Source organism: Carlito syrichta, unplaced genomic scaffold (genome assembly GCF_000164805.1).
Source record: "Carlito syrichta isolate Samal-C Ts95f unplaced genomic scaffold, Tarsius_syrichta-2.0.1 Scaffold302440, whole genome shotgun sequence".
Classification (NCBI taxonomy): Eukaryota; Metazoa; Chordata; class Mammalia; order Primates; family Tarsiidae; genus Carlito; species Carlito syrichta.
The window spans coordinates 87,953-110,581 of NW_007246536.1; the positions used below are offsets into that span (position 1 = coordinate 87,953).

The window sequence follows — 22,629 nt, forward strand, 5'->3', positions numbered from 1 at the left end:
GGCAGAAGGATCACCAGAGCCCAGCAGGTGAAGGCTGCAGTGGCCGGGAGCGGCCACTGCACTCCAGTCTGAGTGACAGAGTGAGACTCCAACTCAAAAATAAAAATAAAAATAGCACTTATGTAATAATTTCCGAAGCAGATGTGTTTGTTCAGTGGATGAGTACCATAGTGAGATGCTGAGTCCATCATGAGAATCATTAAATCTTAAGAAAATCATTAAATAATTCTGCTCCCCCACACAAATGTGTGTAGGGGAGCAGAATTGTCAGAACACAGAACTTTGCTTGCTGTATTCGTTTATATCAGAGGTCAGCGTACCATGACCTATGGGCTGTATCTGACCTGGCTGGTATTTCCAAGAGAAATTCTGCCTTAGCACTAAGAATGTACGATTGGCTTAACATGCCTAAAGTGTTGTAAGGAAAAAAAAAAAGGAGTGCATGACAAAGACTGTATGTAGCCTGAAAAGTACAAAATATTAACATCTGGCTTTGTGAGGCCAGTCTGCCAACCCATTGGCTTGTCCATTAGAAGCACTGCGTAGGAGTGGGCCTGACATGAGTGTCCTCAGGGCCCGCTACGTGACAGCCATGTGACAAATGCCCCAGGAAACAAGCATGTTTCCTACATGACAAGTTTCCTCTTGTTCCTTGTCAGTCACATGAGGTTGTATGGGCTCGTGGCAAAAGACTTGTGTGCTCGAGTCTCTGCAGTATCCCCGGACAATGTCACTGTCTTGGAATCAGTGCCTGTGGCTTGGCCTATAAGTGTCCATATGCCTTGTAACCTCTAGAGCGGCCATTTCTTCCGGATTACGAAGCCCTCTGGCTGACTGCACTTAGCCATCAGCAGCCCAGCGCGATGCTGACTTTTGGGTTGTGTCTGACTCCCTGCCTGGGCCTTCTCACTCATTGCTTCCCACTGCCTGATTTGCTGCATTTTCCCATGCAGGAGGCTTTCCATGTGGCCAAGATGGCATTCCGGCACTTTAAGATCCGCGTGAGGAAGTCGCTGATGCCGTCCAACGTGGGTGCGAATGAGTTTGAGCATGCTGTCTCCGACTATATCATTTGTCACCTCGACCTGTATGATTCCCAAAGCAGCGTTGATGTGAGTGCTGGGTCTCCCTCAGGACCAATTTGCTGCAGCTGCTATTGTCGCTGGATGCAGCTAGCCTAGAGCTCCCTCCCATCCTGAGCATTCATTCTATGTTGTGGAAGACACAACAGGACCAGCACTCAGCCTGCTTGGTGGCACCCATTATTGTCTAGGACATACAATAGGGGGAGAATGTTCTGAGCTTTCCTGAATGGACTGTTAAGATCAGGGCTAAGATACCCTAGTTCTTAAGAGAAAGGGCTTTGGGAAAGACAAGGGGGGACTTGCATCCTGACCCTGCCACTTGCTGTGTGACCCTACATGTTTACTTAAGCTCTCTGTGCTTTGGTTCTCTCAGTTTTAATGGGAGCAACAATGATCATTACCTCCACAAAGTTTTTGAGAGAATTAAATGAAAGAACACAGACAACTTGCTTAGCACAAGACATGGCACATAGTAAACACTCAATACAAGCAAACATGATAATTATTAATATTATGGGTTGTGAACAAGTCACAGTTCTGTGCTGGCACGTCACATACTTGGCCAGAACAGAAAAATAAGGAAATGGTAGTAAAAGCCATGGAAAGGTCTATTCTTCCTTTTTTTTTTTGTGAGACTCTTTTGGCCTTTTTTTTTTTTTGAGTTGGAGTCTCACTTTGCCCAGGTTAGAGTGCAGTGACACACTCACACACTGACAACCACCCCAGCATTTACCTGCTGGGCTCCAGCGATCCTTCCACCTCAGCCTTCCAAGTAGCCAGAACTACAGGTGTGTGCTATCATGCCCGACTAATTTTTTATTTAGTAGAGACGAGGTCTTACCAAGTTGTCCAGGCTGGTCTTGAACCCACGGGCTCAGGCAATCTTCTTGCCTCAGCCTCCCAAAGTGCTAGGATTACAGGCTGAGCCGCTGAGCCTGGCCCTTTTTTTTTTTTTTTTTTTTTTTTGAGTTGTGATCTCCCACTGTTGTCCAGGCTGGAGTGCAATAGCAGGGTCCTGAGTGGCCTGATCCTCCCACCTCAGGCTCCCAAGTAGCTGCGTCTATAAGCATGTCACCACACCCGGTTAACTTTAAATTTTTTTTTTAGAGATGAGGTATCACTATATTGCCCAGGCTGATCTCGAATTCCTGGACTCAAGTGATTCTCTCACCTCTGCCTCCTAAAATGCTAGAATTACAGGCATGAGCCGTTGCGCTGGGCCGGCTCTTGGCTGGCAGCATGCTACTTGCAGTCTGTGTCCTGTCTCTTCCTCCCCTGTTCCTGGGTGACATCTCTCTCCTTTTAGCACATGCACTGTTTTCTGGCTTGTCTAGTTCTCACTTACACACCTTCCCCCACTTGCCATCTGTCTCAGCATCGTTGGGCTGTCAGAGCTTCCTGCCACAGGTCGGTAATAGGGACACTCTTCTGTTTTGCAGGACGTGATCCGAGCCATGAATGTCAACCCTAAGATCTCGTTCCCCCCTGAAGTTGACTTCTGCCTTCTCCATGACTTCATCCAGGAAATCTGCTGCATCGCCTTTGCCATGCAGTCCCTGGACCCTCCCCTCGACATTGCATTTGGGGCAGATGGAGAAGTGTTCAATGACAGCAAGTAAGAGACTCTGGGACAGAGGCTGAGGGGCTCCTTGTGAATGCATCATCTCATCTCTGCCCCGAATACCTTGGGGAAAGGAACCCTGGGTGGAGACATGGCCAGGCACTATCCAACTTCCAGGTCCTGCCACATGTTTCTCTGGACCGCAGGGCAGAGCTGTCCTGGATCATTTTCTGTCCAACATATTGGTCTCTGGGGAGAATTAATGAGTACCTGGAATCTGTCTAGAACTTTTTAAATCTTTTATTTTTATTTTTGGTTTAAGCAACACAGATGTATTTCTCATTACTCTGGAAGCAAGGGAGCTTGAAATCGGGGTCAGCATGCGCTCTGGTGTAGGCCTTTCCCTGGTTTGCAGCTGGCTGCCCTCTTGCTGTGCTCACACATGTCAGAGAGCAGAGATAGAGGACTAGAACATTCCTTTTAAGTACATAAATACACATGAGTGTTGCTTTTATTGGTTTTTATTGCATTACTAGGTCAGGTCTCTCAAAGTCCACTGTCTGGATCACCTGCCCCAGAATGACTAAAGGGGCTTGTTGAAAATGTACATTCCTGGAGAGGTCATGACGTTTCTTCTGCCTCAGCCTTCCAAGTAGCTGGAACTTCAAGCACACTACTGTACCTGGCTAATTTTTGATTTTATTGTAGAGATGAGGTCTTGCCAAGTTGCCTGGGCTGGTCAGGCAATCCACTTGCCTCGGCCTCCCAAAGTGCTGGAATTACAAGCTGAGTTACTGAATTCGGCCAGGTCATGATGTTTCATGCAGCAGGTCAAGGGGGGCACCTGGGGCTTCCAATGCGCACTGCCAATGGGAAACATGCTCTTGACTCTTCTGCCTAGGACCGTTCGATGGCTTCCAAGTGTCACTTGGCAAATATCTCCCTATAAATTAGAAGAAATTACATTAATTGAGATGAAATCACTTAAATTGAGATTATATAAATTACATTAATAGAGCTCTCAGGGCATGGCTGGAGATCACTCTGGAAGAGGCCATGGGAGTGGTAAGAACCCAGCTGCCGAGGTTCAAGCCCTGCCTCCGCACCCGTTATTAGCTGTGTGACCATGGGCATGCCACTCGGTTTTTCTGTTCCTTAGTGTCTTCTCTGTCAAGTGGGAAATACTAATACCTTCCTGCTGGGGCTGGAGAAGGTTACTTGAGATCATTCAGACCAAGCACTTGGGCTGCTGCCTGGCAGGAAGTGAGCATTCAGAAAATCCTCACTGTGGGCCGCTGCTGGGCTGTGGAGTCAGGAGTTGGTGTGAGACCATCCACTTTGCCTGATGGTGTGCTGTGCAAATCACACAATCTTGGGCTTTCTAGCTTCCTTACGGCAGGCCATATTTTCTTGCCATTGCCCTGATGCATGTATATGACATGTATATGTATACAAACACACATTCAATATGCACCCAACGTACGCCAACACACATCTGACATGCACCTGACGTGCATCTCACATACATCTGACACTCATCCACTCATGAGAGAGCAGGATGCCAGAGTGTCCCTCTGCAGCTGGCCATTTGGCTCCACCTCAGAGCACATTGTCGTCATCATCTCCCTTTCTCCCTGAAAGGATGGACGGGACCACTCAGAGCTGGTCAGTTTCAGTTTATGGAGTCTGCCTGTGTGACATACTTTTCCTGGGCCTCCCACTTTCATAGAAGCCTTTTGCCAGAGAGAGCATGCTGTTCCCAGGGCATTCTGTGGCTTGTGTGCCTGGATGTCTATGCGGCTGGAATTGGATTGGGTTCTGCTTCTGGGACTTCAAGGACAAGTCTTATCTCCTCACCCTGGCAGCCTTCACACGTGTGAAAGCAGTCTTCCTTCTGGCTCTGGGACTTTTGGACACATAGATCCGTTGACTTGGCCTGTGCTCTGTGCTTTTCTGAGCACGCCTCTTACAGAAAGTGAACTGATGAGTTTAGAGGAACTAACACCCTTTTTATTCTTATTCTTATTTTTTTTTTGAGTCAGAGTCTCACTCTGTTGTCTAGACTGGAGTGCAGTGACACACTCATGGCCTCTGCAGCCTTGACTTGTTGGGCTCAGGTGATCCTTCCACCTCAGCCTTCCAAGTAGCTGGAACTTCAGGCATGAGCCACCACACCCAGCTATTGATTGATTGATTGATTGATTATAGAGATGAGGTCTCGCCAAGATGCCCAGGTTGGTCTTGAACTCATGGGCTCAGGAAATTCTCTCGCCTTGACCTCCCAAATTGCTGGGATTACAGGCTTGAGCCACAGTGCCCAGCTTATTCTTATTCTTTATTTTAATTTTAATTTTTAGAGATGGGGGGAGTCTCACTGTGGTTGCCCAGGCTGGTTTTGCACTCCTGACCTCAAGCGATCTTCCTGCCACCAGCAACTCTGAGAGTCACCAGCAACTCGTGCCTACACAAAATATTTTTTTTTTTAAGGAAGATAAAAAGAATGTTGGGGTTAGAGTTAGGGTAAGGGTTAGGGTTAAAGTGCTGGGATTACAGGCATGAGCAACTGCACCCGGTCTTATTCATTCAATTAATTTGCCGTTGTTTTTCATCCTTTTTTATGTTTCTGCTTTCTCACACTGCTGACTCTTCCTGAGTACAACTGAGACTTGCTGTGTTTCTGCTTGACTGTGACTAAGCCACGTGTCTAAGCCACGTGTCTCCTTGATGCTGTTGAAACTCAATTGCAGGACTCCATGTGTGTCCATATTGCATCCTCTGTAATCAGATGCAACTTCTCGTTTGAGCCCGTTGAGCTATTTTTTGTCTTCTGTTGTTTTTACTCTCCCCCACCTCCCTTGAGCATGGTTTCTCTATTTCTACAAGTCATTGGTAGATGTGTTGACTTAATGCAGGATTTGGGAGAGCCCTCAGCATCTTCATTTGGGTTTTTATCAGTTCGTTAATTTTCCCTTTTTGAATATGATCATTGAACTAGTTTCCAATCCACCTTCTTAATTCTTAAGTTAACTATCCACATATATTTCTTCTTCTTCTTTTTTTTTTTTTGTGAATTGGAGTCTCACTCCATCGCCCAGGCTAAAGTGCTGTGGCATACTCAAGGCTGCCGCAACCTTGACCTACTGGGCTTAGGTGATCCTTCTTCCTCAGTCTTCTAAGTAGCTGGAACTACCTTTTTTTTTTTAGTGAGCATTTGTTGGATGCCACTAGAGGAAGATAGATTGAAGACATGGCACAGCTGCAGCCATGACTGGTCTTTGCTCTTTCTTGGAGATTAAACTTTCGCACAACTGAAGCGGTGCACAGGCTTGTCCTCTTCCTATGAGTGGATGGGATCAGAGTGATATTTGTGTGAGACAGAGTCTTGCTCTGTAGCCTGGACTAGAGTGCAGTGGCGCCACCACAGCTCACTGCAGCCTCAACCTCCTGGGCTTAGGCGGTCCTTCTACCACAGCCACCCAAGTAGCTGGGACTACATAGCATGAGAAATCTCACAGGAGTCCTTGGGGACTTCAGAGAGTCCCCATCTCTAGTATTTTTCTGAACTGCACCTCTTGTCGTCCAGAGTAGAGAAGGAATCCGATGAGTCTGACACAGCTTGGTCTTAGTAAGTCTGTGCTGGGTCCTGGTTGCCACAGGTTCCTACCCTAGTGCCCACCTCCACATCTTTAAGAACAGAATCAGGCCCCTGAGCATTTTCAAAATGGAAATCGGAGCCGGGCTCGGTGGCTCAGCCTGTAATCCCGCGCCTTTGGGAGGCTGAGGTGAGTGGATTGCCTGAGCCCGCGGGTTCAAGACCCACCTGGGCAACTTGGTGAGACCTCATCTCTACCATAAATCAAAAACTAGCCGGGCGTGGTAGCGTGCGCCTGTAGTTCCAGCTACTCGGAAGGCTGAGGCGGAAGGATCGCCGGATCCCAGCAGGTCGAGGCTGCGGTGGCCGGGAGCAGTCACTGCACTCCCAGTCTGGGTGACAGAGTGAGACTCCAACTCCAAAAAAAAAAAAAAAATGGAAATCGACACTGCTGTCTCCATATGCTAGGTGACCACTCAGCGTCTCTCTCTTGTGCTGTGTCTGAAACAGGTACCGCCGCAGCTACGACTCGGACTTCACAGCCCCCCTGGTGCTCTACCATGTGTGGCCTGCGCTGATGGAGAATGACTGCATCATCATGAAGGGGGAAGCCGTCACCAGGAGAGGGGCTTTTGTACGGTGGCCTTGCATAGTGACAATTCATCCCAAGTGTTTGATTCACAAGTTCGAGAACATTTATACACCCAGAAATTCCATGAGAGATGCCCTCAGGGTTGTCTGATAAGAGTTCATACAAGGAGAGGGAGAGGCCAGGAAGAGTTGACCCTGCTTCTGGGTTCTGCTTGATTCCTCACAGTTTCCCTGGTGTCATCTCCTTGTTGCTTGTTTCTAAGATGGAATGCTCACTGCCTCCATCTTGGAAGAATTACGGTATTTTAAGGGCCAAGCCCTTTGAACTCGGAATGTCTGTATAATTCTAAGCACTTAAAATGGATTAACTTTGAGGAAACAGTTTGCCAACTTTTTTACTGACAGTTTTTCATTTGGAAAACCATGAATGTGCCCATTTCTCTCTCCTTGGTATGATGTGGAGGAAGGAAAAGAGGGAGCGGGGAAGGGAGAGAGGGAGGGAGAGACAGAGACTGAAGGTGGGGCGGGAGAGGAGCCAGTCAGCTTGGGAAGGTTGTGTCCTGTGTCAGCAGTGAGAGAGTGACATCATGAGCAGCCTTCAGAAGGGAGTCTTAGATACAGTGTGTGAGTGTGAGCGTGTGTGTAAGAATGTGTGTGCTTGTGAGCATGTGTGATGTGTGTGAGGGAGTGTGTGTGAGTGTGAGCATGTGTAGATGAATGTGTGAGCATGTGTGAATGTGTGGGTGTGTGTGAGGAAGTGTGTGTGTGTGAGCATGTGTGCCTGTTTGAGCATGAGCATGTATGTGTGAATGTGAGCATGTGTGATTCTGTGTGGCCATGTGTGTGAGAGCATGTGAGTGTGTGAGCATATGAGCATGTGAGTGTGAGAATGTGTGAGCCTGTGTGAGTATGAGAGCATGTGTGAGTGTGTGACTGTGTGAGTGTGTTTGGGGGTGCGTGTGTGTGTGTGGTGTGTATGTTAGCATGTGAGCATGTGAATGTCGTAGGGGGATTGGTGATGGGACTGGTGGCCACGAGTGCTTGACCTTCCCTCACAGCTCATGTCACGTAGATTCCACCCCTGCCATTCTGGAGATGGTTAAGTGGACTCGGGAGTGGCGACCCAACCAGGGCAGAACCCCCGCAGGCTGACCCCTCTCTGTTTCGTGGGACCAGAGAGTCAGGGCAGTGCTTCATGACAGCTTTTCACATATACAGTGGAGAAGGGGAGTCCTTTATTTTCAAATAACATAAGAAAAGGATTTTTGCAACCTAAACCCCCATTGCAGCGAACACTACCTCAGACGTTTTGCGCTGTGGAAGGGGGACAGTAGGAGTTGGCTGTATGGACCCAACCGCTGCATGCATGTGCACTTGAATGTGCCTCCAACCCGGCAGCAAGCTCTTTGTTATGAAACTTCTTCCACAGTGCAGTGTGGATAGGGGGGCAGGAAACAGCCACTCACTTGTCTGTAGCAAACAGCAGTTGCCTTTTGACTCTTTCTTTTCCATCAAACACGTTACCAACGTTTGCCCAAGCTTAAGCTCCGAGACAAATTATAATGCCCTGAAAGGAAGAACTTGGAAAAGAGAGTTGAATGGAGGGGAAGGTGTAAGAAGGATCTTAGTGGATATAGATTCCTTCTTCCTGATTCACTTAGCTAGAGGGTAGAGGGGCAGCAGTGGTGTTTATTTCATTCATTCAAAGACACCTGCTTACTGGGTAGCTACTTATGATCCCAGTACTGCGCAGAGCACCGTATTTAGGTGCTAAGGATTTAGTAATGAATAAAAGGGACACACTTCCCTGCCCGCCAGGAGCTTACATTCTAACACTTACACCTACAAGGCAATTTCCAACAGTTTACTCATTTAAAAAATTCCACTAGTACCAAGAATCAGAATATCCTCAGTAGGCCATTGTCATGGGAGTCCACTTGAGATGTGCCGTAAGGCGACTGGCAGCTGGAGAGAGGAGCACACTTAGTCATTTCAGCGAAACCGCTCGACAGGTGGGACATGCATATTGTTTTAAGCTTTCACAAATTCTTGACTGTTTCTCTCTGTGTCTCTCTCTCTCTTTTAAGTGGAATTCGGTGCGGCCTGTAAGTCGATGTCGAAGCAGAAGCTTAAGTCCCATCTGTCCCCGTAGCCGCATTGGTTTAAGCATGGTGTGTATTCAGTTGTTTTTATTCAAAACCCATCTATGCTTAACACTCGATCTGCTTCAACAGTTGCCCATAAAAGCAGTGATTATGAGTCGACGGGTAGTAAGGGAACCTGTTGCCTCAACGCAAACCCCAAACTGATTTTTTTTTTTAATTTTTGAGTTGGATTCTTACTCTGTCGCTCAGGCTGGAATGCAGTGGCATGCTCATGGCCACCGCAGCCTTGACCTGCTGGGCTCAGGTGATCCTTCCGCCTCAGTCTTCTAAGTAGCTGGAACTACAGGCACACGCTATCACGCTTGGCTAATTTTTTGATGTATTGTAGAGACGAGGTCTTGCCAAGTTGACTAGGCTAGTCTCGAACCCATGGGCTCAGGCAATCCTCTTGCCTCTGCCTCCCAAAGTGCTGGGATTACGGGTGTAAGCCACCGTGCCCGGCTCCAAACTGATTTTTATATTACTGTGTGCTAGGGAACTTACTATTCTAGGAAGAGGGAGTGGAGGTTGCTTTTTTCTTGGACTATCAGAGAACAGAGAGTTTTCTGAACAGAGGGTGGAGTGTCTTTGTCAGCTGATGTGGGCACAGGCCCCTGGCTCCTCTAGAAATTCTTATATACATTTGGAGAAATTGCTCCAACGGGTTGGGTTTCAATACTTTATGAAGGGCACTGAGGGTATTAATTTGTTCCCAACTTCAGATTACAAAAATAAGATTAGTTTATTTGTATATTCACTCTTGGAAGGATTACTAATAATATTTCCATCAAAGGAAAAATAGCAGCAAAAACATGTCTGAAAACTATGGAGATAACTTCCCTGAACACATTGTCATGATCCACTATTGTTCATTTATTCAGCACATAATATTCAGTCAACGCCTTTTGAACATAGGGTAGGACCAAGACAGTTGCATATTCAATAGGCTAGCATTTGGCGTTTCCTCCAGATAAAATCTCTTTAAATGTTCAACTTTAGAAGAGAGAGTGGTGAAGGCCTATCTGGCAATGTTCCACTTCCCGGAAATTGTCTCTAGCATTTCCCTGTAGCCCTAAAGTTGCCAGACCTCCTCAGCAAAACAAAAACACAAATGCCCTCAGCTGACAAGATGCAGCATCCTGAGTTTAGGGAGCATGTCGCGGCCCCAGCGTGCCCCTGAACAGACATTCCTTCTGTGTCTGATGGAGACCAGATTTGCAGGGACATGGAAATGACTCGATCTCTTCCGTGACTGGGTCTCCATGTGGGAAGGCCAGTGTGGCTTAAACAAGTCCACTGAATGTGACACAGACAATAAACGGGCGAGTCCATAAAGTAGTACAACATGATAGTCTACAGAGAAGGCACAGAGGCTGGCACCATCAGAGCTCTTCCTTCCGGACTTGGCCATGAGGAGGCTCTTGGGGGAGGTGGACTTTGGTCTGACCTCTTAGAATGGGTGGAATTTCCATGGGCTGGGAAATTGAGGAGGAATGTTCATGAAAACGTGGACCTGAGAAATGCCGGGGACATGAAGGAGGCACGTGTCTGACAGTCCTCCTGTTCTCAAAGACTTCACTAGAGCTTTGCTACCCTTATTAGTGGGTTAGTTTGTAATGGGGAGATGCAGGCAGATAGTGTGTTTAGGATCACTCAATGCAAAGGCAATCTGGGGTGCATTCCCGGATACTCCCTGGGAGGCTGCTCTAAGGCCAGTGTCCTCTGAGACAAGCCGTGTTTGCACCAGCTTCTCTCTCTCTCTCTCTCTCTCTCATTTTGTGCTTGGTGGGAACAAATTAATGTAAACTCTAGCTGAGAATAAAATACATCCTATAGCAAAGCTGCAGCCAGCTTTCTGTCTCTTTCCATCCTCTTGCTGCAACATAACTGTGCACACCTGGAAAACAGCGTAGTCTGTTTTCTGGGCTTGAGATCTTGATTCATCCAGGCCAGCTTCCATCTCCATTAGCATCTATTTATCGAAAGTGTTTGAAAGCCCAGAGCAAGGGTGACACCCGTAGACTGAACTGAACAGACTGAACTGTAACAGACCGTGGGGATAGTGTTATGTTTCACTTAGTGAAAGTCACGGTGAAGTTTGGCAATGATTATTCTGGCTGCCTGGTGACCTTTCTTAATAGGGCAGAGTTTTGGACACATGAGACAATTTATATTAAAGATCTGCCAGAGATGATATCATTATGTTGGCTCTAGTTAATGATCTCTAATAATTATTGTTATTCTCTGGAAAGCATTGAAGTCAATGTGGCTGCTCTCAGACCACCGAATCCAGCTTTTAATTAATAACATAATTTAAGCCAAAGCGAGTGTCCATTGACTTCAGGAAGTACAAAGGGAATCATGACCTTAGGGGAAAAGGTCTAAAGTGTCCCAGAGCTAGCCATTCAGCCGGTTTTAGGAAAAACATGTCGAAAGCGTCCATCTTTTGAGCTCCCTCCATGGTGTGATTCACGGTTCACATTTCTGTTTTCCAGATCTCTCGAAGTCGGAGCCCTTCCCCGCTAAGGTGTGGATTGCCAAGTGAGTGGGGCCATCCAGATGGGTCGTTGTCTGCTTCTGTACCCTCACTCTCGCACTCAGTGTCATGTGGCACCATGGCTATTTTGCTTCCTAGAGTTTTCCCACCAACATCAACCTTTCATCCCAGGGTTCTCTCCTAGGGTCCCTGGTGGGTCCCAGGGGTCACAGAAGGAGGCTCTCATGGAGAGGCTTCCCTACTGTAAGCCTGGGTCATCCACTTCTCTTTCAGGCAGGTGCTCACGAAAGAAAACTAAAGAGAGTGATCATCATAATGCACTTTTGTTCCCCCCCAGGGTTTTGAAGCCACCAGATGTGTTCCTTTGCCACCATTCATGGGAGCAGCTGCCTTCGCTGGAGCCTCTGTAGCCTGCTGTGTCTGCCTTAGGCCTCCCTTAAGATAACATGAAAAGGCCATTCTGTGTCTCATCCACACAGAGTTCTGTGTGTTGGCTTAGCGCGTTGGTAACTTTAGACACATCACATTTTATTTTATTGGATAGATACAGATTCTAGTAATTTCATGACAACAGTTGCATAGGCATTTAGGATCACCATTTAAGGCAAAGTCTGTGACAAGGGCTCAACATTCCATCCTGAAGTGCCGGGCTCTTGTATGGCAGCTGTCTGGACTAAGGTGGAAAGTCTTTACACATGGAGTCCAGGAGAAGAGATGTGGTGCTCTAATGGATGTTGATCATGGATGTTATGACTGTTGGTATCAGCTTTAACCTGGAGCCAGTGCTGTGTGTGCTGGTTTCCTTGTGAGGCTTGGAAGACAGCCCTGATTGCAGGCTGGGTGCCCAAAGTCTAGGTGTAGAAGGAAATTGAAGGGAAAATAATGGTTGGCTTGCTTCCTAGGTCTTACTTTGAGAGTACCCAGTTTGGTTTAGTTCAGTACCGAGTGTCCAAGGCACTTAGCTGCTCCAGAAATGCAGAGCAGTGATTTGGCGGGAGGTGGGCTTTGAGATAATCATGGATTACCTAGTGTTTCTCTCCTGGGAATGTTTCACACTGTTTAAAAACCTTTTTTATTGGTTCATAATAGATCAGATATTTTGGGGGTACATGTGATTGTTTCACTCTGTTTTAATGTGTGTTTTAAATATATGCAAGTTACTTGAAACATGCCTTTTTTTCTATTCTTTCTACCTAGTTTGCAAATGCAACCCTCCTATGAACTCCATCTGACTAGAAATACCTCAAGGCCTGAAACTAGGGGCACCATTTATGACTTTAAATTGAGCATATACTCCTTGATTTCTTCACTTTGAAGTACTCCTTAAAAGTTCACGTTCAAAGTACAAACAAGGGCCAGGCATGGTGGCTCACTCCTGTCATCCCAGCACTTTGGGAGGCAGAGGCAAGAGGACTGCCTGAGCCCAGAGGTTTGAGATATCAGCCTCAGCAACTTGGTGAGACCTCATCTCTATAATAAATTTTAAAAATTACCGGGTATGGTGGTGCACACCTATAGTCCCAGCTACTTAGAGGGCTGCAGCCAGCAGGTCAAGGCTGCAGTGGCCGTAATGGTGCCACTGCACTATAGCCTGGGCAACAGAGTAAGACTCTGGTTCAAAGACTCTGGCTCAAAGAAAAAAAAGTATAAACAGAATATTGCTTTCTTGAGATAAGTGATGTTCTTTCTCCTTTTTACTTTCAAGCCAGCCTTAAACACAAGCCTCACAAGTGTCTGCTTTCTCCTGATGCCTTCTAGAGAGGTACCTTGAGTTGGCCACACTCAGTTTGCACAAACAGGACCAGATGCTTTTCAGGTCAAACAAGCAGGCAAGCAGCAGCTTCTCTGAGGCATCTTGCCCCTGCGCGGGGGGTCAGGGGTGGGGACCTCCTCAGGCCTGACCCTGGAGTCTGATGGTCAACCGCTCACTCCAAGGTGTGAGTTGTTCTTCCGCCTCTTGGTCTATCTATGGAGTCACCCTTCAAGACAATGCAGGTACTGGAAGGAGCACCAGGTGCCTGGTGGCTGCCAGTTCTGATGCAGTCCTTAGCTTGCTCTGGGGCCGTGAGCACATTCCGAGCCTCTGTGTGCTTGTAGGGTGAGGAGGTTGGATGAAGTAAGTGGGTCTCTTAACTCTCCCAGACTCAGTACCCCTTTCATAACAGACATTTTAGTCCAAACATCCTGAAGTGAATGTCACAGTGAATATAATTTATGTACACACAGAACTTTAAACAAGGACCATAGTGCCCCAACTGAATACAAGGCAATTTTTAATGAAATAAAATGTATTTCAGTAATAAAGCATGGGTATAACGCACATTAAAACAGAGTGAAACAATCATATGTACCCCCCAAATATCTGATCTATTATGAACCAATAAAAAAGGTTTTTAAACAGCATGAAACATTCCCAGGAGAGAAACACAAGGTAATCCATGCTTATCTCAAAGCCCACCTCTCACCAAATCACCGCTCTGCATTTCTGGAGCAGCTAAGTGCCTTGGACACTCAGTACTGAACTAGGAGAGAAAATTAAGTCGTTAGGTGCATGAACTTGTATGGAGTCACTGGCTTCAAATGTCGATGACTGTGTGGACTGGTGGCAGAACATTGCAGGATTGTCACTAGAGATGACTTTCTGAAACGGTGGACAACTTTTGGTAACATTTCAAACAGAACAACATGCAGCCTCATCTTGATTTACATGGCCATTGCATTCCTGGAAAATTCAGTGAATATTAAAATCATGTAACAGTTGCCCTGTGGTGTATGTTAAAAGGGCTTGTCTAGAATCTCACTAATATGGATGCCTTCATATGTGAGAGTTTTTTCCAGGCATTGACACATATCCTGCTTTGGAGAAAGGTGACACATGCCCAGTGTATTCTCTCTGTACCCTGTCTGGCCACTTGTCATTTCTCAAGTTTCTAATTTGAACTGTAACTACACAGGTAAAGCTGACTCTTCTAATAACTCTTGGGAAGAATTCACAGAACGCGAGGAGGCTTCCTTGGACCCCTCTCCTCTGGGCATGTACTTCCATCTCAGAGCCTGACCAGGAAAAGCTCTTATTTTGTGACCTGGGCAGGTAGATGTGAGTTTCTGTATTATTGGCTTCACATCCAATATTATCAAGAAAAAGGACTTTTGTAACTGTCAGTTCTTTGTGATGCAATGCCTTCCCCCCATGCCCAGCGATGTCCTTCATGGGCCTCTGATCTGTGAGGTCCAAGCTAGGGTCACAGATCTGTCCAGTCAACATGGTTGCACCTGCTCTGAGTGTCAGCCTAGATGGCTGGGGCTCCATGCTGTGGCCTTCACCGCGTGCTCTTTATTTCGTTCACTGCTCATTGTCATATCCAAGCTGCTCTCTCTGTGTGATGTACCACCATTTTCACAGAGCTTGGGGTTATGTAATGTCAGTTGCTCCTGCAATGGTCGAGGCAGGCCTTGGGCTTCACATGTGCGAGGTTCTTCATCCCACACACCTGCAGTCCTGCTCCAGGGCTTTCATTTCAGAGTGAGATTCGACCCTGTCCCTTTTGTTCCTCCGTGGCATAGAGCATCTGTCCTTTTGTTCATTGGCTTATTTGTTCTTTTCTGTTTGAGTCTCAGTCTGTTGCCCAGGCTGGAGTGCAGTGGCACAATCACAGCTCACTGCAGCCTCTACCTCCTAGACTCAGGCGATCCTCCTGCCTTGACCTCCCAAAGTGCTGGGATTGCAGGCGTAAACCACTGGGCCCAGCTGGCTTGCTTGTTTTTCTGTTCATCCACACGTTCATTGAATACTTCCTGAGTACTTCCTGTGAGCTACCTACAGTGCACGCTCCTAGGGACACAGTGGCAGACAAAGTGCTGGTTTTATGGCGTTCAATGTCATGCCCAGTTGCACTCTCTGGTGGTTTCCCTGTTGTAGAGAGCAGATGTGATGAAAGAAAGGAAAACATGGAGTCAGAGTGCAACAGACTTACGAGAGAACATCAGTTTATATCCATTGAAGGACAAACACGAGAATTTGTTGAGCAAATATCTCTGCATAAAAAACTTTGGAAGGCAAAAGCAGAGGAGGTGGCCAAGCTCACAAGAGTGTAATTCAACAGTGCCACCCACGGGTTAATTACTCCGTCTTTTACCAAGCACCGAGCCTAGCACGCCAGGATCATCATCACAGCGTGCATGGGGGGAGGGGGAGGAGAGGAAGGATCAGAGATCTGTCCTGCCCCCACCCATGATCACAGCTGTGTGCACCACCTGCTGTCTCCCTGAGGAACAGCAGTTTGCTTGCGATTCAGCGTGCCATGAATCCTTCCTGAGACAGACTGTGGCCACCAGCATTTTTTTTTTTTTGAGTTGGGGTCTCAATCTGTCACCCAGACTGGAGTGCAGTGGCATGCTCACGGCCACTGCAGTCTCGACCTGCTGGGCTCAGGAGATCGATCCTCCTCAGCCTCCTGAGTAGCTGGGACTACAGGCATGCACTGCCACACACAGCTAATTTTTAAATTTTTTTGTAGAGACAAGGTTTGTTTCCAAGCTGGTCACAAATTCCTGGGCTCGAGGATCCTTTCTCCTCGGCTTCCTAAAGTGCTGGGATTACAGGTGTGAGCCACGGCATCCAACCTTCCGGTAGCATTCTGTACAGCTTGGGTTGATGGAAGGTTTCTTAGCAGTGTTGGGTTGAATAACTTTGTACCTATCGTGAAGGGTAAGGTGCCATGGAGCTTTTAAGAAACTAGTAGTACACACTTTATCAGGTCACTGAATAGAAGCCCGGGAGCCCTATGGGTAAGTGACATTCAGTATATGTTACTGATATACAAAACAGTGAAGTATATTGGCCTTGGGAATAAAGCAGGAACTGATTTTCTTATTTCTAAATGAAATCTGGTGGAGCAAATTTACTCTTAAAACACTACCTGCTGGGTGTCAGCATGAACATCATACCTTCCACAGTACCACTGACAATTGCCTATTAAAACTGGGCAACTGGCCCAGTGCGGGGGCTCACGCCTGGCATCCCAGCACTTTGGGAGGCCAAGGCAAGAGCATTGCCTAAGCCCGCGGGTTCGGGACCCGCCTGGGCAACTGGGCGAGACCCTGCCTCTAAAATGAATAAGAAAAAAAATTAGCTGGGTGTGGTGGTGTGCATCTGTGGTCCCAGCTACTTGGAAGGCTGAGACAGGAGGATTGCCTGAGTCCAGCAGGTCGAGGCTGTGGTTGCTGTAATCATGCCACCACACTCCAACCTGTGACAGAGTGAGACTGACTATAAATGAACATGATAAATGGGTAAGTTGCAGGTTTATGTAATCTGAGAGATACATTTGAAATACTATATTGAAATGCAGTGTAAAATATATTTTAGAGAAGCTATTGAGTAATTGGACAACAGTCAGAAGACCTTGGCTGTCATTTGGAGAGTCAGACCCTCTGTCACTTGCTTTGGTATTGGGATGCCGGGGATGGGACCCTGTATTTTTCTCCTCCCCATTTCTGTCTTCTTGGACGGCAATGCGTTTTGACGATGTGCCTTGAGAAGAATAGACTTCAGGACTGGCCCAGCTCTGGGCTCAATAGTTTGAAGGTAGAATAGAAAAGAGTTATTTTCAGTGATCGTTCGTTTCGGAAGCGTTTCCTGATGACTTACTGAGTGCTGTTCCAGGCCCTGTGCCAGGCCCACAGATGAGATTTTTTGCTGTGGAGAGGGTGCGTCCGACTCCCCGGCAGTGCATGCCTGTGGGATTGGTCTAGGCTCTCCCTGAAAGGTGGGGCGTGGCCGTTCCTGACCTCTCCTTTGGGAGACAATATTAAGTCCATAATGCTGATAATGGCTGAATCTTTTCTGACACTGTCACTGGAAGCCCAGACTTAGCATTGTGGGGTGTCCGACTGATGGCTTTGGTCGGGAGGTTTCCTGACTCGGTGTGACATACACTGAGGATGAACCAGAAAACACAGGTGTCACGTGAGGAGGGAGCTGGAAATGGCAGGTGGGGCCCCAAGGACTTGGCACTCACCCTTAGAAGGAAGATGTTGAAGGGACCAAAGAAGACACACAGTCTAGCTAGAGAACCTGTTTTCTGCAGAATAAATTTTAGAACCCTTCCTGGGAAGACCTCCCTGCCCACTCACACTGGAGTAGCCAGTTCTTGGCATTTTACCTTCAGAGCTTAGACTGAAGACACTGAAGCATGTGAAAATGCAAAGGCAAGCGACCCTGGGCATGAATGTGGCTTGGATTCTTCCTGAAAGTCATCTGGATGCAGGGAGCGAGGACAGACTCTTAGGCCCCTTGTCCGTGATTCCGGTAGGCAGTCTGTGAGGAAAGCTTTTGTCTTTGAGCCGATGGCCGGGGGGCAGGCCACCAGGCCCCACCTGTTCACTGCTGTATTTGGGTGAGCTCAGTCTCCCTGGCCACAAGAGAGATATGCTTTCCTAAGAGAGCTCAGTGGTTCTCTTTGATCCAAGACCCACTTGTATCCTACTGCATCCTGCTACTGTGACGCCTCTTTGCTGAAAATCCCCAGCCTTGATGGGATGTGACAAACTTCTGGCCTTTCTTGGTTTGATTTGAAATTTCCTAACTGAAAAAAGTAAATGGAGGCAGGGAAAGAAGAATAAAAGCAAAACTAGAAAGTTTTTTTTCCTTTTATTGGAAAAATAAATTTATTTTGGATGTTAAGAATGATGGCATAATTTAAGACTTTTATGGATAATTTGACAGAAAGCTTAAGATGCCCGCAAGTTTCCTAGAATATCTTCTGCAGAATGCTAAAAACGAGTACTGAATCCAACCTTTAGCAAGTGCCAGACATGTGCTGAACACTTGACATCATTAAACCCATTTTATGGATGGAGAAGGCTCAAGGTCATTATCAAAACCTGCCCAGGTCACATGGTTGGAAATGGTTGAAACCCAGACTTTCTGGTATTGAGCCAACCTCTTCTGCAGGATATTAACAAGACGTGGCGCAGAGAAGACGTATCCTGTGTTCAGATGGGTCTGTCACTGAGTCCCACGGGACTTCTCTGAATCTTCTGCTGAGTATGGGAAACTTTGGGAAGGGTTATGTCACGTGGGGCATCTCTGCTTTAATTCTCCCTGGAGCCCCCTTTCTACCAAGCCTTTGCACAGGCTCTGATCCAGAAGACCTGGTCTAGGAAATGCTTCCCCAGGACCCACCTTCTTAGAATGAAAGATGCTGGTTGGGCACAGCAGCTCAAGCCTCTAATCCCAGCACTTTGGGAGACCAAGGAGGGAGGATTGCCTGAGTCCAAGGATTCGAGATCAACCTGGGCAACTTGGTGCAACCTCATCTCTACAATAAATAAAAAAAAATTAGCCAAGTGTAGTGGCGCATGCCTGTGGTTCCAGCTACTTGGAAGGCTAAGGCAGAAGGATTGCCCAGGAGGTCAAGGCTGCAGTGGCTGTGAGCGTACCACTGTGCTCCAGCCTGGGTGACAGAGTGAGACTCCAACTCAAAAAAACCAACAAAAAGATGCTTCTGATTCGCTGACCACTTGGTGTTACGTTTTATCAACTTTTACAGCAAGTGAAGTAAGAATCCGGACACTCTCACCTGATGAACAGACTTTGCACCCAACAAATTACTAGATTAAAAGCCCAAATCAGAAGCCTCTCAACTGTCCCTGCTTTTTTCCCTACATGTGTCTTTTTCTTTTGCCCCTTTCCTTTACCCTTCTATCAGTTGTATTATGAAATAAAACGCCTGATTTTCGTGTCAGTGTTGCTTTTCCTTAAACCCTCTTACACTTTCTCATCTTCAAGCCCATTTTTTCTCCCTGATTCTCTCCTGATTTCTCTCTCTCTCAGGGTTTCAATTTTCCTAGTTCATATCCTGGAGGCAACTCAATGTACACTTCTTGAATATAGACACCTACGAGCCGGGCACAGACAAATGTCACAGGTTCTCACTCACATGGGAACTTAAGAAGTAGGTCTCCTAGAGGTAGCGAGAAGAATGATCATTGTTAGAGGCTGGGAAGGGTGTGTGTGTTGGTGGGGGGGAGATGGAGAGAGCCTGGTGAACAGGTACAAACATACTGCAGGTAGAAGGAATACGTGGTAGTGCTAAATAGCAGAGCAGGGTGACTACAGCTAATAGCAACGTATTCAAAATAGCTAGGCTGGAGGAACGGAAATGTTCCCCACACAAAGAAATAAAAAATACTTGAGGCGATCTTAAACACCCTGACTTGATTATTACACATTGTACCCCTATACCAAAATATCACATGTACCCCATGAATGTGTAGAAATATTATGTATCAAAAATCTTAAAAATACACCTAATCTTTAATGGAATTATAGATCAATGAAAGAGACAAGGGAACGCAAAATTAGGACACGCCACATAGTATTCCATACAAAGGTTCATTTATATCTTGATTCATTAATGCATTGATTTTATGAAAATTTCAAATAATTATTTTCTACAGTATTGAATATTTGGGATATTAAAAAGTGACAATGGGTCTGGCATGGTGGCTTAAGCCTGTAATCCCAGCAATTTAGGAGGTCGAAGCGAGAGGATTGCCTGAGTCTGCGGGTTCGAGACCAGCCTGGGCAACATGGTGAGACTTTGCCTCTACAATAAATCAAAAAAATGAGCCGGGCATGGTAGCACACACCTGTAGCTCTGGCTACTTGAAAGACTGAGGTGGAAGGATTGCCAGAGCCCAACAGGTTGACACTGGGGTTGCCGTGAGTGTGCCACTGCACTCCATCCAGGGCGATGAAGTGAGACTCCCAACTCAGAAACAAAACAAAACAAAACCAAAAAAAAGACAACTTCTAAAATAAATCATGTTTCCAGTAAATCTGAGCTACGATTATAGTTAAGTCTTGAGTGACTTCAAGGAAAATGTCATCTAGTAGTTCCCAAATGAGCTTGACGAACATTATGTGGCTTGCTTATTAGAGATAGATTCTTGGATCCCGCCTTAAGCTTCCTGAATCAGAACCTCCAAGGGCGCCTGTATTTTCAGCACCAGATATTAAGTTTGAAAAACATTGGTCAAGATAAAACTTTAATGCCCCCCCCCCAAGCAGACTATTGCAGACATAATGTATTGCATGTATTGTCCTGCCTCTAACTTTATAAATGGAAAATGCTGTATTCACTTAAAAACCTCTGAGAATTATTTGCTATGATCCAGAAATAGGTGCATTACTGAAAATTCATGTTTTTTAAATCTGCATATAAATATATGGCTAGTTATGGGCTATACAATTAAATTTTCAATAAAGTGGGAAGGATGAGATTGAATAGAAATTTTTCTTTTCCCTAGAGGTTAACATCTTCCTCTCTTGCATTTCCTATTTGGATGGCTGCTTTTTTGAGCTGTCAGAATACGTTTTTATTACTGAACATAGAAGTCGTTCCCCCCATCTTAAAGTTCTGTGTTCACTGTGTGCAATTGAGACTGGGATTCAGGACTTAGAAGTCCCCATCGGTCACAGTTTGATGAGTCATGGTCGTCTGCCAAAGTCACCTGGAGGATTCAAACTTAAGAACGTCTTCATGATTGTTCATACGAGTCTCAAGAGAAGAGTCTAAAATAGAGAAAAGTCTAAAACAGAGTGAAACTGACATTCAAATAGGCCACCTCACAGCTGCTCTACCTCAGCTAAAATTCTCCCAGACATTGAAGAGAGAAATTTGGCTTTTCCTGATTACTTGGAAAAGTACCACATGTCCCAAAGAGAAGATGGAAAGTGAGCATGTTTCAGTTTCCATCTGTGAAAACAGAAGCATTTTTTCCTTCTCTTCAAGTCCTAAGTCTTAGTCTTGATAAATGTCTTAGCTGTGATAAGGAGGTTCTAGAAAACTCCAGAGAAGAAACAGATGCAACCCCAGTTTGAATTTACCAGCATTTGAAATACATGGGCTAACAGTTCTAAGAGACGCCTTGGTGGAGATGAAAGATTTTCTCCTTTGTGCTTTCCTTGTAATCTATCTTTTCTTCATCAAATATCCCAAGGTGGTCATGGAAGACAAAACTACGCCGATTGTTGAAAACCGAAGTTCTACAACTTCTTGGGATGCCCTTTTCCTCCCTTACCAACTTAATTCACCATTTGAGGAAACTCTGGGGACATAAATCAGTTCAAACCTTTGATGCTGTTAGGGTTTCCTTAGCTAACGTAGGCCTGGAGTTTCCCTGGGAAATGTATGCCTTTGGCCACGAGATGGCAATGTTGCTTAGGAAATGAGAGAAGACCGGCGGCCTGTTAATAAGATTCACATTGCAAAATAAATAGCAATTCCTCACATGAAATCTATAACCTAATTACTGGTTTTACTGGTCTCTATGAATTTGGAGAATAACTTAAATTGCTGGAGGATGGTTGGGCATAAAATATGAAAAGTGTAAAGTGTTAATAACTACATCTTGGCAGGGCTCGGTGGTTCAGCCTGTAATTCCAGCACTTTGGGAGGCCAAGGCGAGTGGATTGCCTGAGCCTGCGGGTTTGAGACCTGCCCAGGCAACTTGGCGGGACCTAGTCTCTACAATAAATCAAAAATTAGCTGGGCATGGTAGCGTGCGCCTGTAGTTCTGGCTACTTGGAAGGCTGAGACGGAAGGATCACCAGAGTCCAGCAGGTTGAGGCTGCGATGGCCCACTGCATTCTAGTCTGGGTGACAGAGAGAGACTCCAGCTCAAAAAAAAAAAAAAGAAAGAAAGAAAGAAAGAAAGAAGGAAGGAAAGAAAGAAAGAAAGAAAGAAAGAAAGAAAGAAAGAAAGAAAAAAACTACATCTTTATACCTAATAAAGGATTTATGTATTTGATTCTGTTAAAGTCCAGGAAGCATTTATAAACAAAACAATTTTTTTTTGCTTTAAAAAATCCTCATGCAACCTAACACCATCATCAGGTCAATTTAGAGTTCTTTGACTCTAAGTTTAAGTTTGTTAATAAATATTTTGGACAGAGCTCTTTGCTCTTAAACATGGAAAAAGAGAAAAGAATGGTTTCTTTCATGATCCTCTGTGATTTCCAAGACTTTTCAAGTGATTAGGATTTTTTTTTTGAGTTGGAGTCTCACTCTGTCACCCAGACTGGAGTGCAGTGGCCGCTCCCAGCCACCGCAGCCTCGACCTGCTGGGCTCCGGCGATCCTTCCGCCTCAG

General features: G+C 46.1%; 1 protein-coding gene across 1 annotated transcript in view; it reads left to right on the forward strand.

Annotated features, from left to right (window-relative positions):
- SPATA18 (spermatogenesis associated 18) overlaps positions 1-11,851 on the forward strand; it is a 40,002-nt gene extending 28,151 nt beyond the window's left edge. Inside the window, exons 8-13 of the mRNA XM_008056674.1 lie at positions 936-1,112; positions 2,525-2,700; positions 6,749-6,872; positions 8,917-9,000; positions 11,469-11,514; positions 11,808-11,851. Coding sequence (XP_008054865.1) covers positions 936-1,112; positions 2,525-2,700; positions 6,749-6,872; positions 8,917-9,000; positions 11,469-11,514; positions 11,808-11,815 — 615 coding nt within the window. The 3' untranslated portion in view covers positions 11,816-11,851. The remainder of the gene's footprint in view (positions 1-935; positions 1,113-2,524; positions 2,701-6,748; positions 6,873-8,916; positions 9,001-11,468; positions 11,515-11,807) is intronic.
- Positions 11,852-22,629: the final 10,778 nt, after the last annotated feature.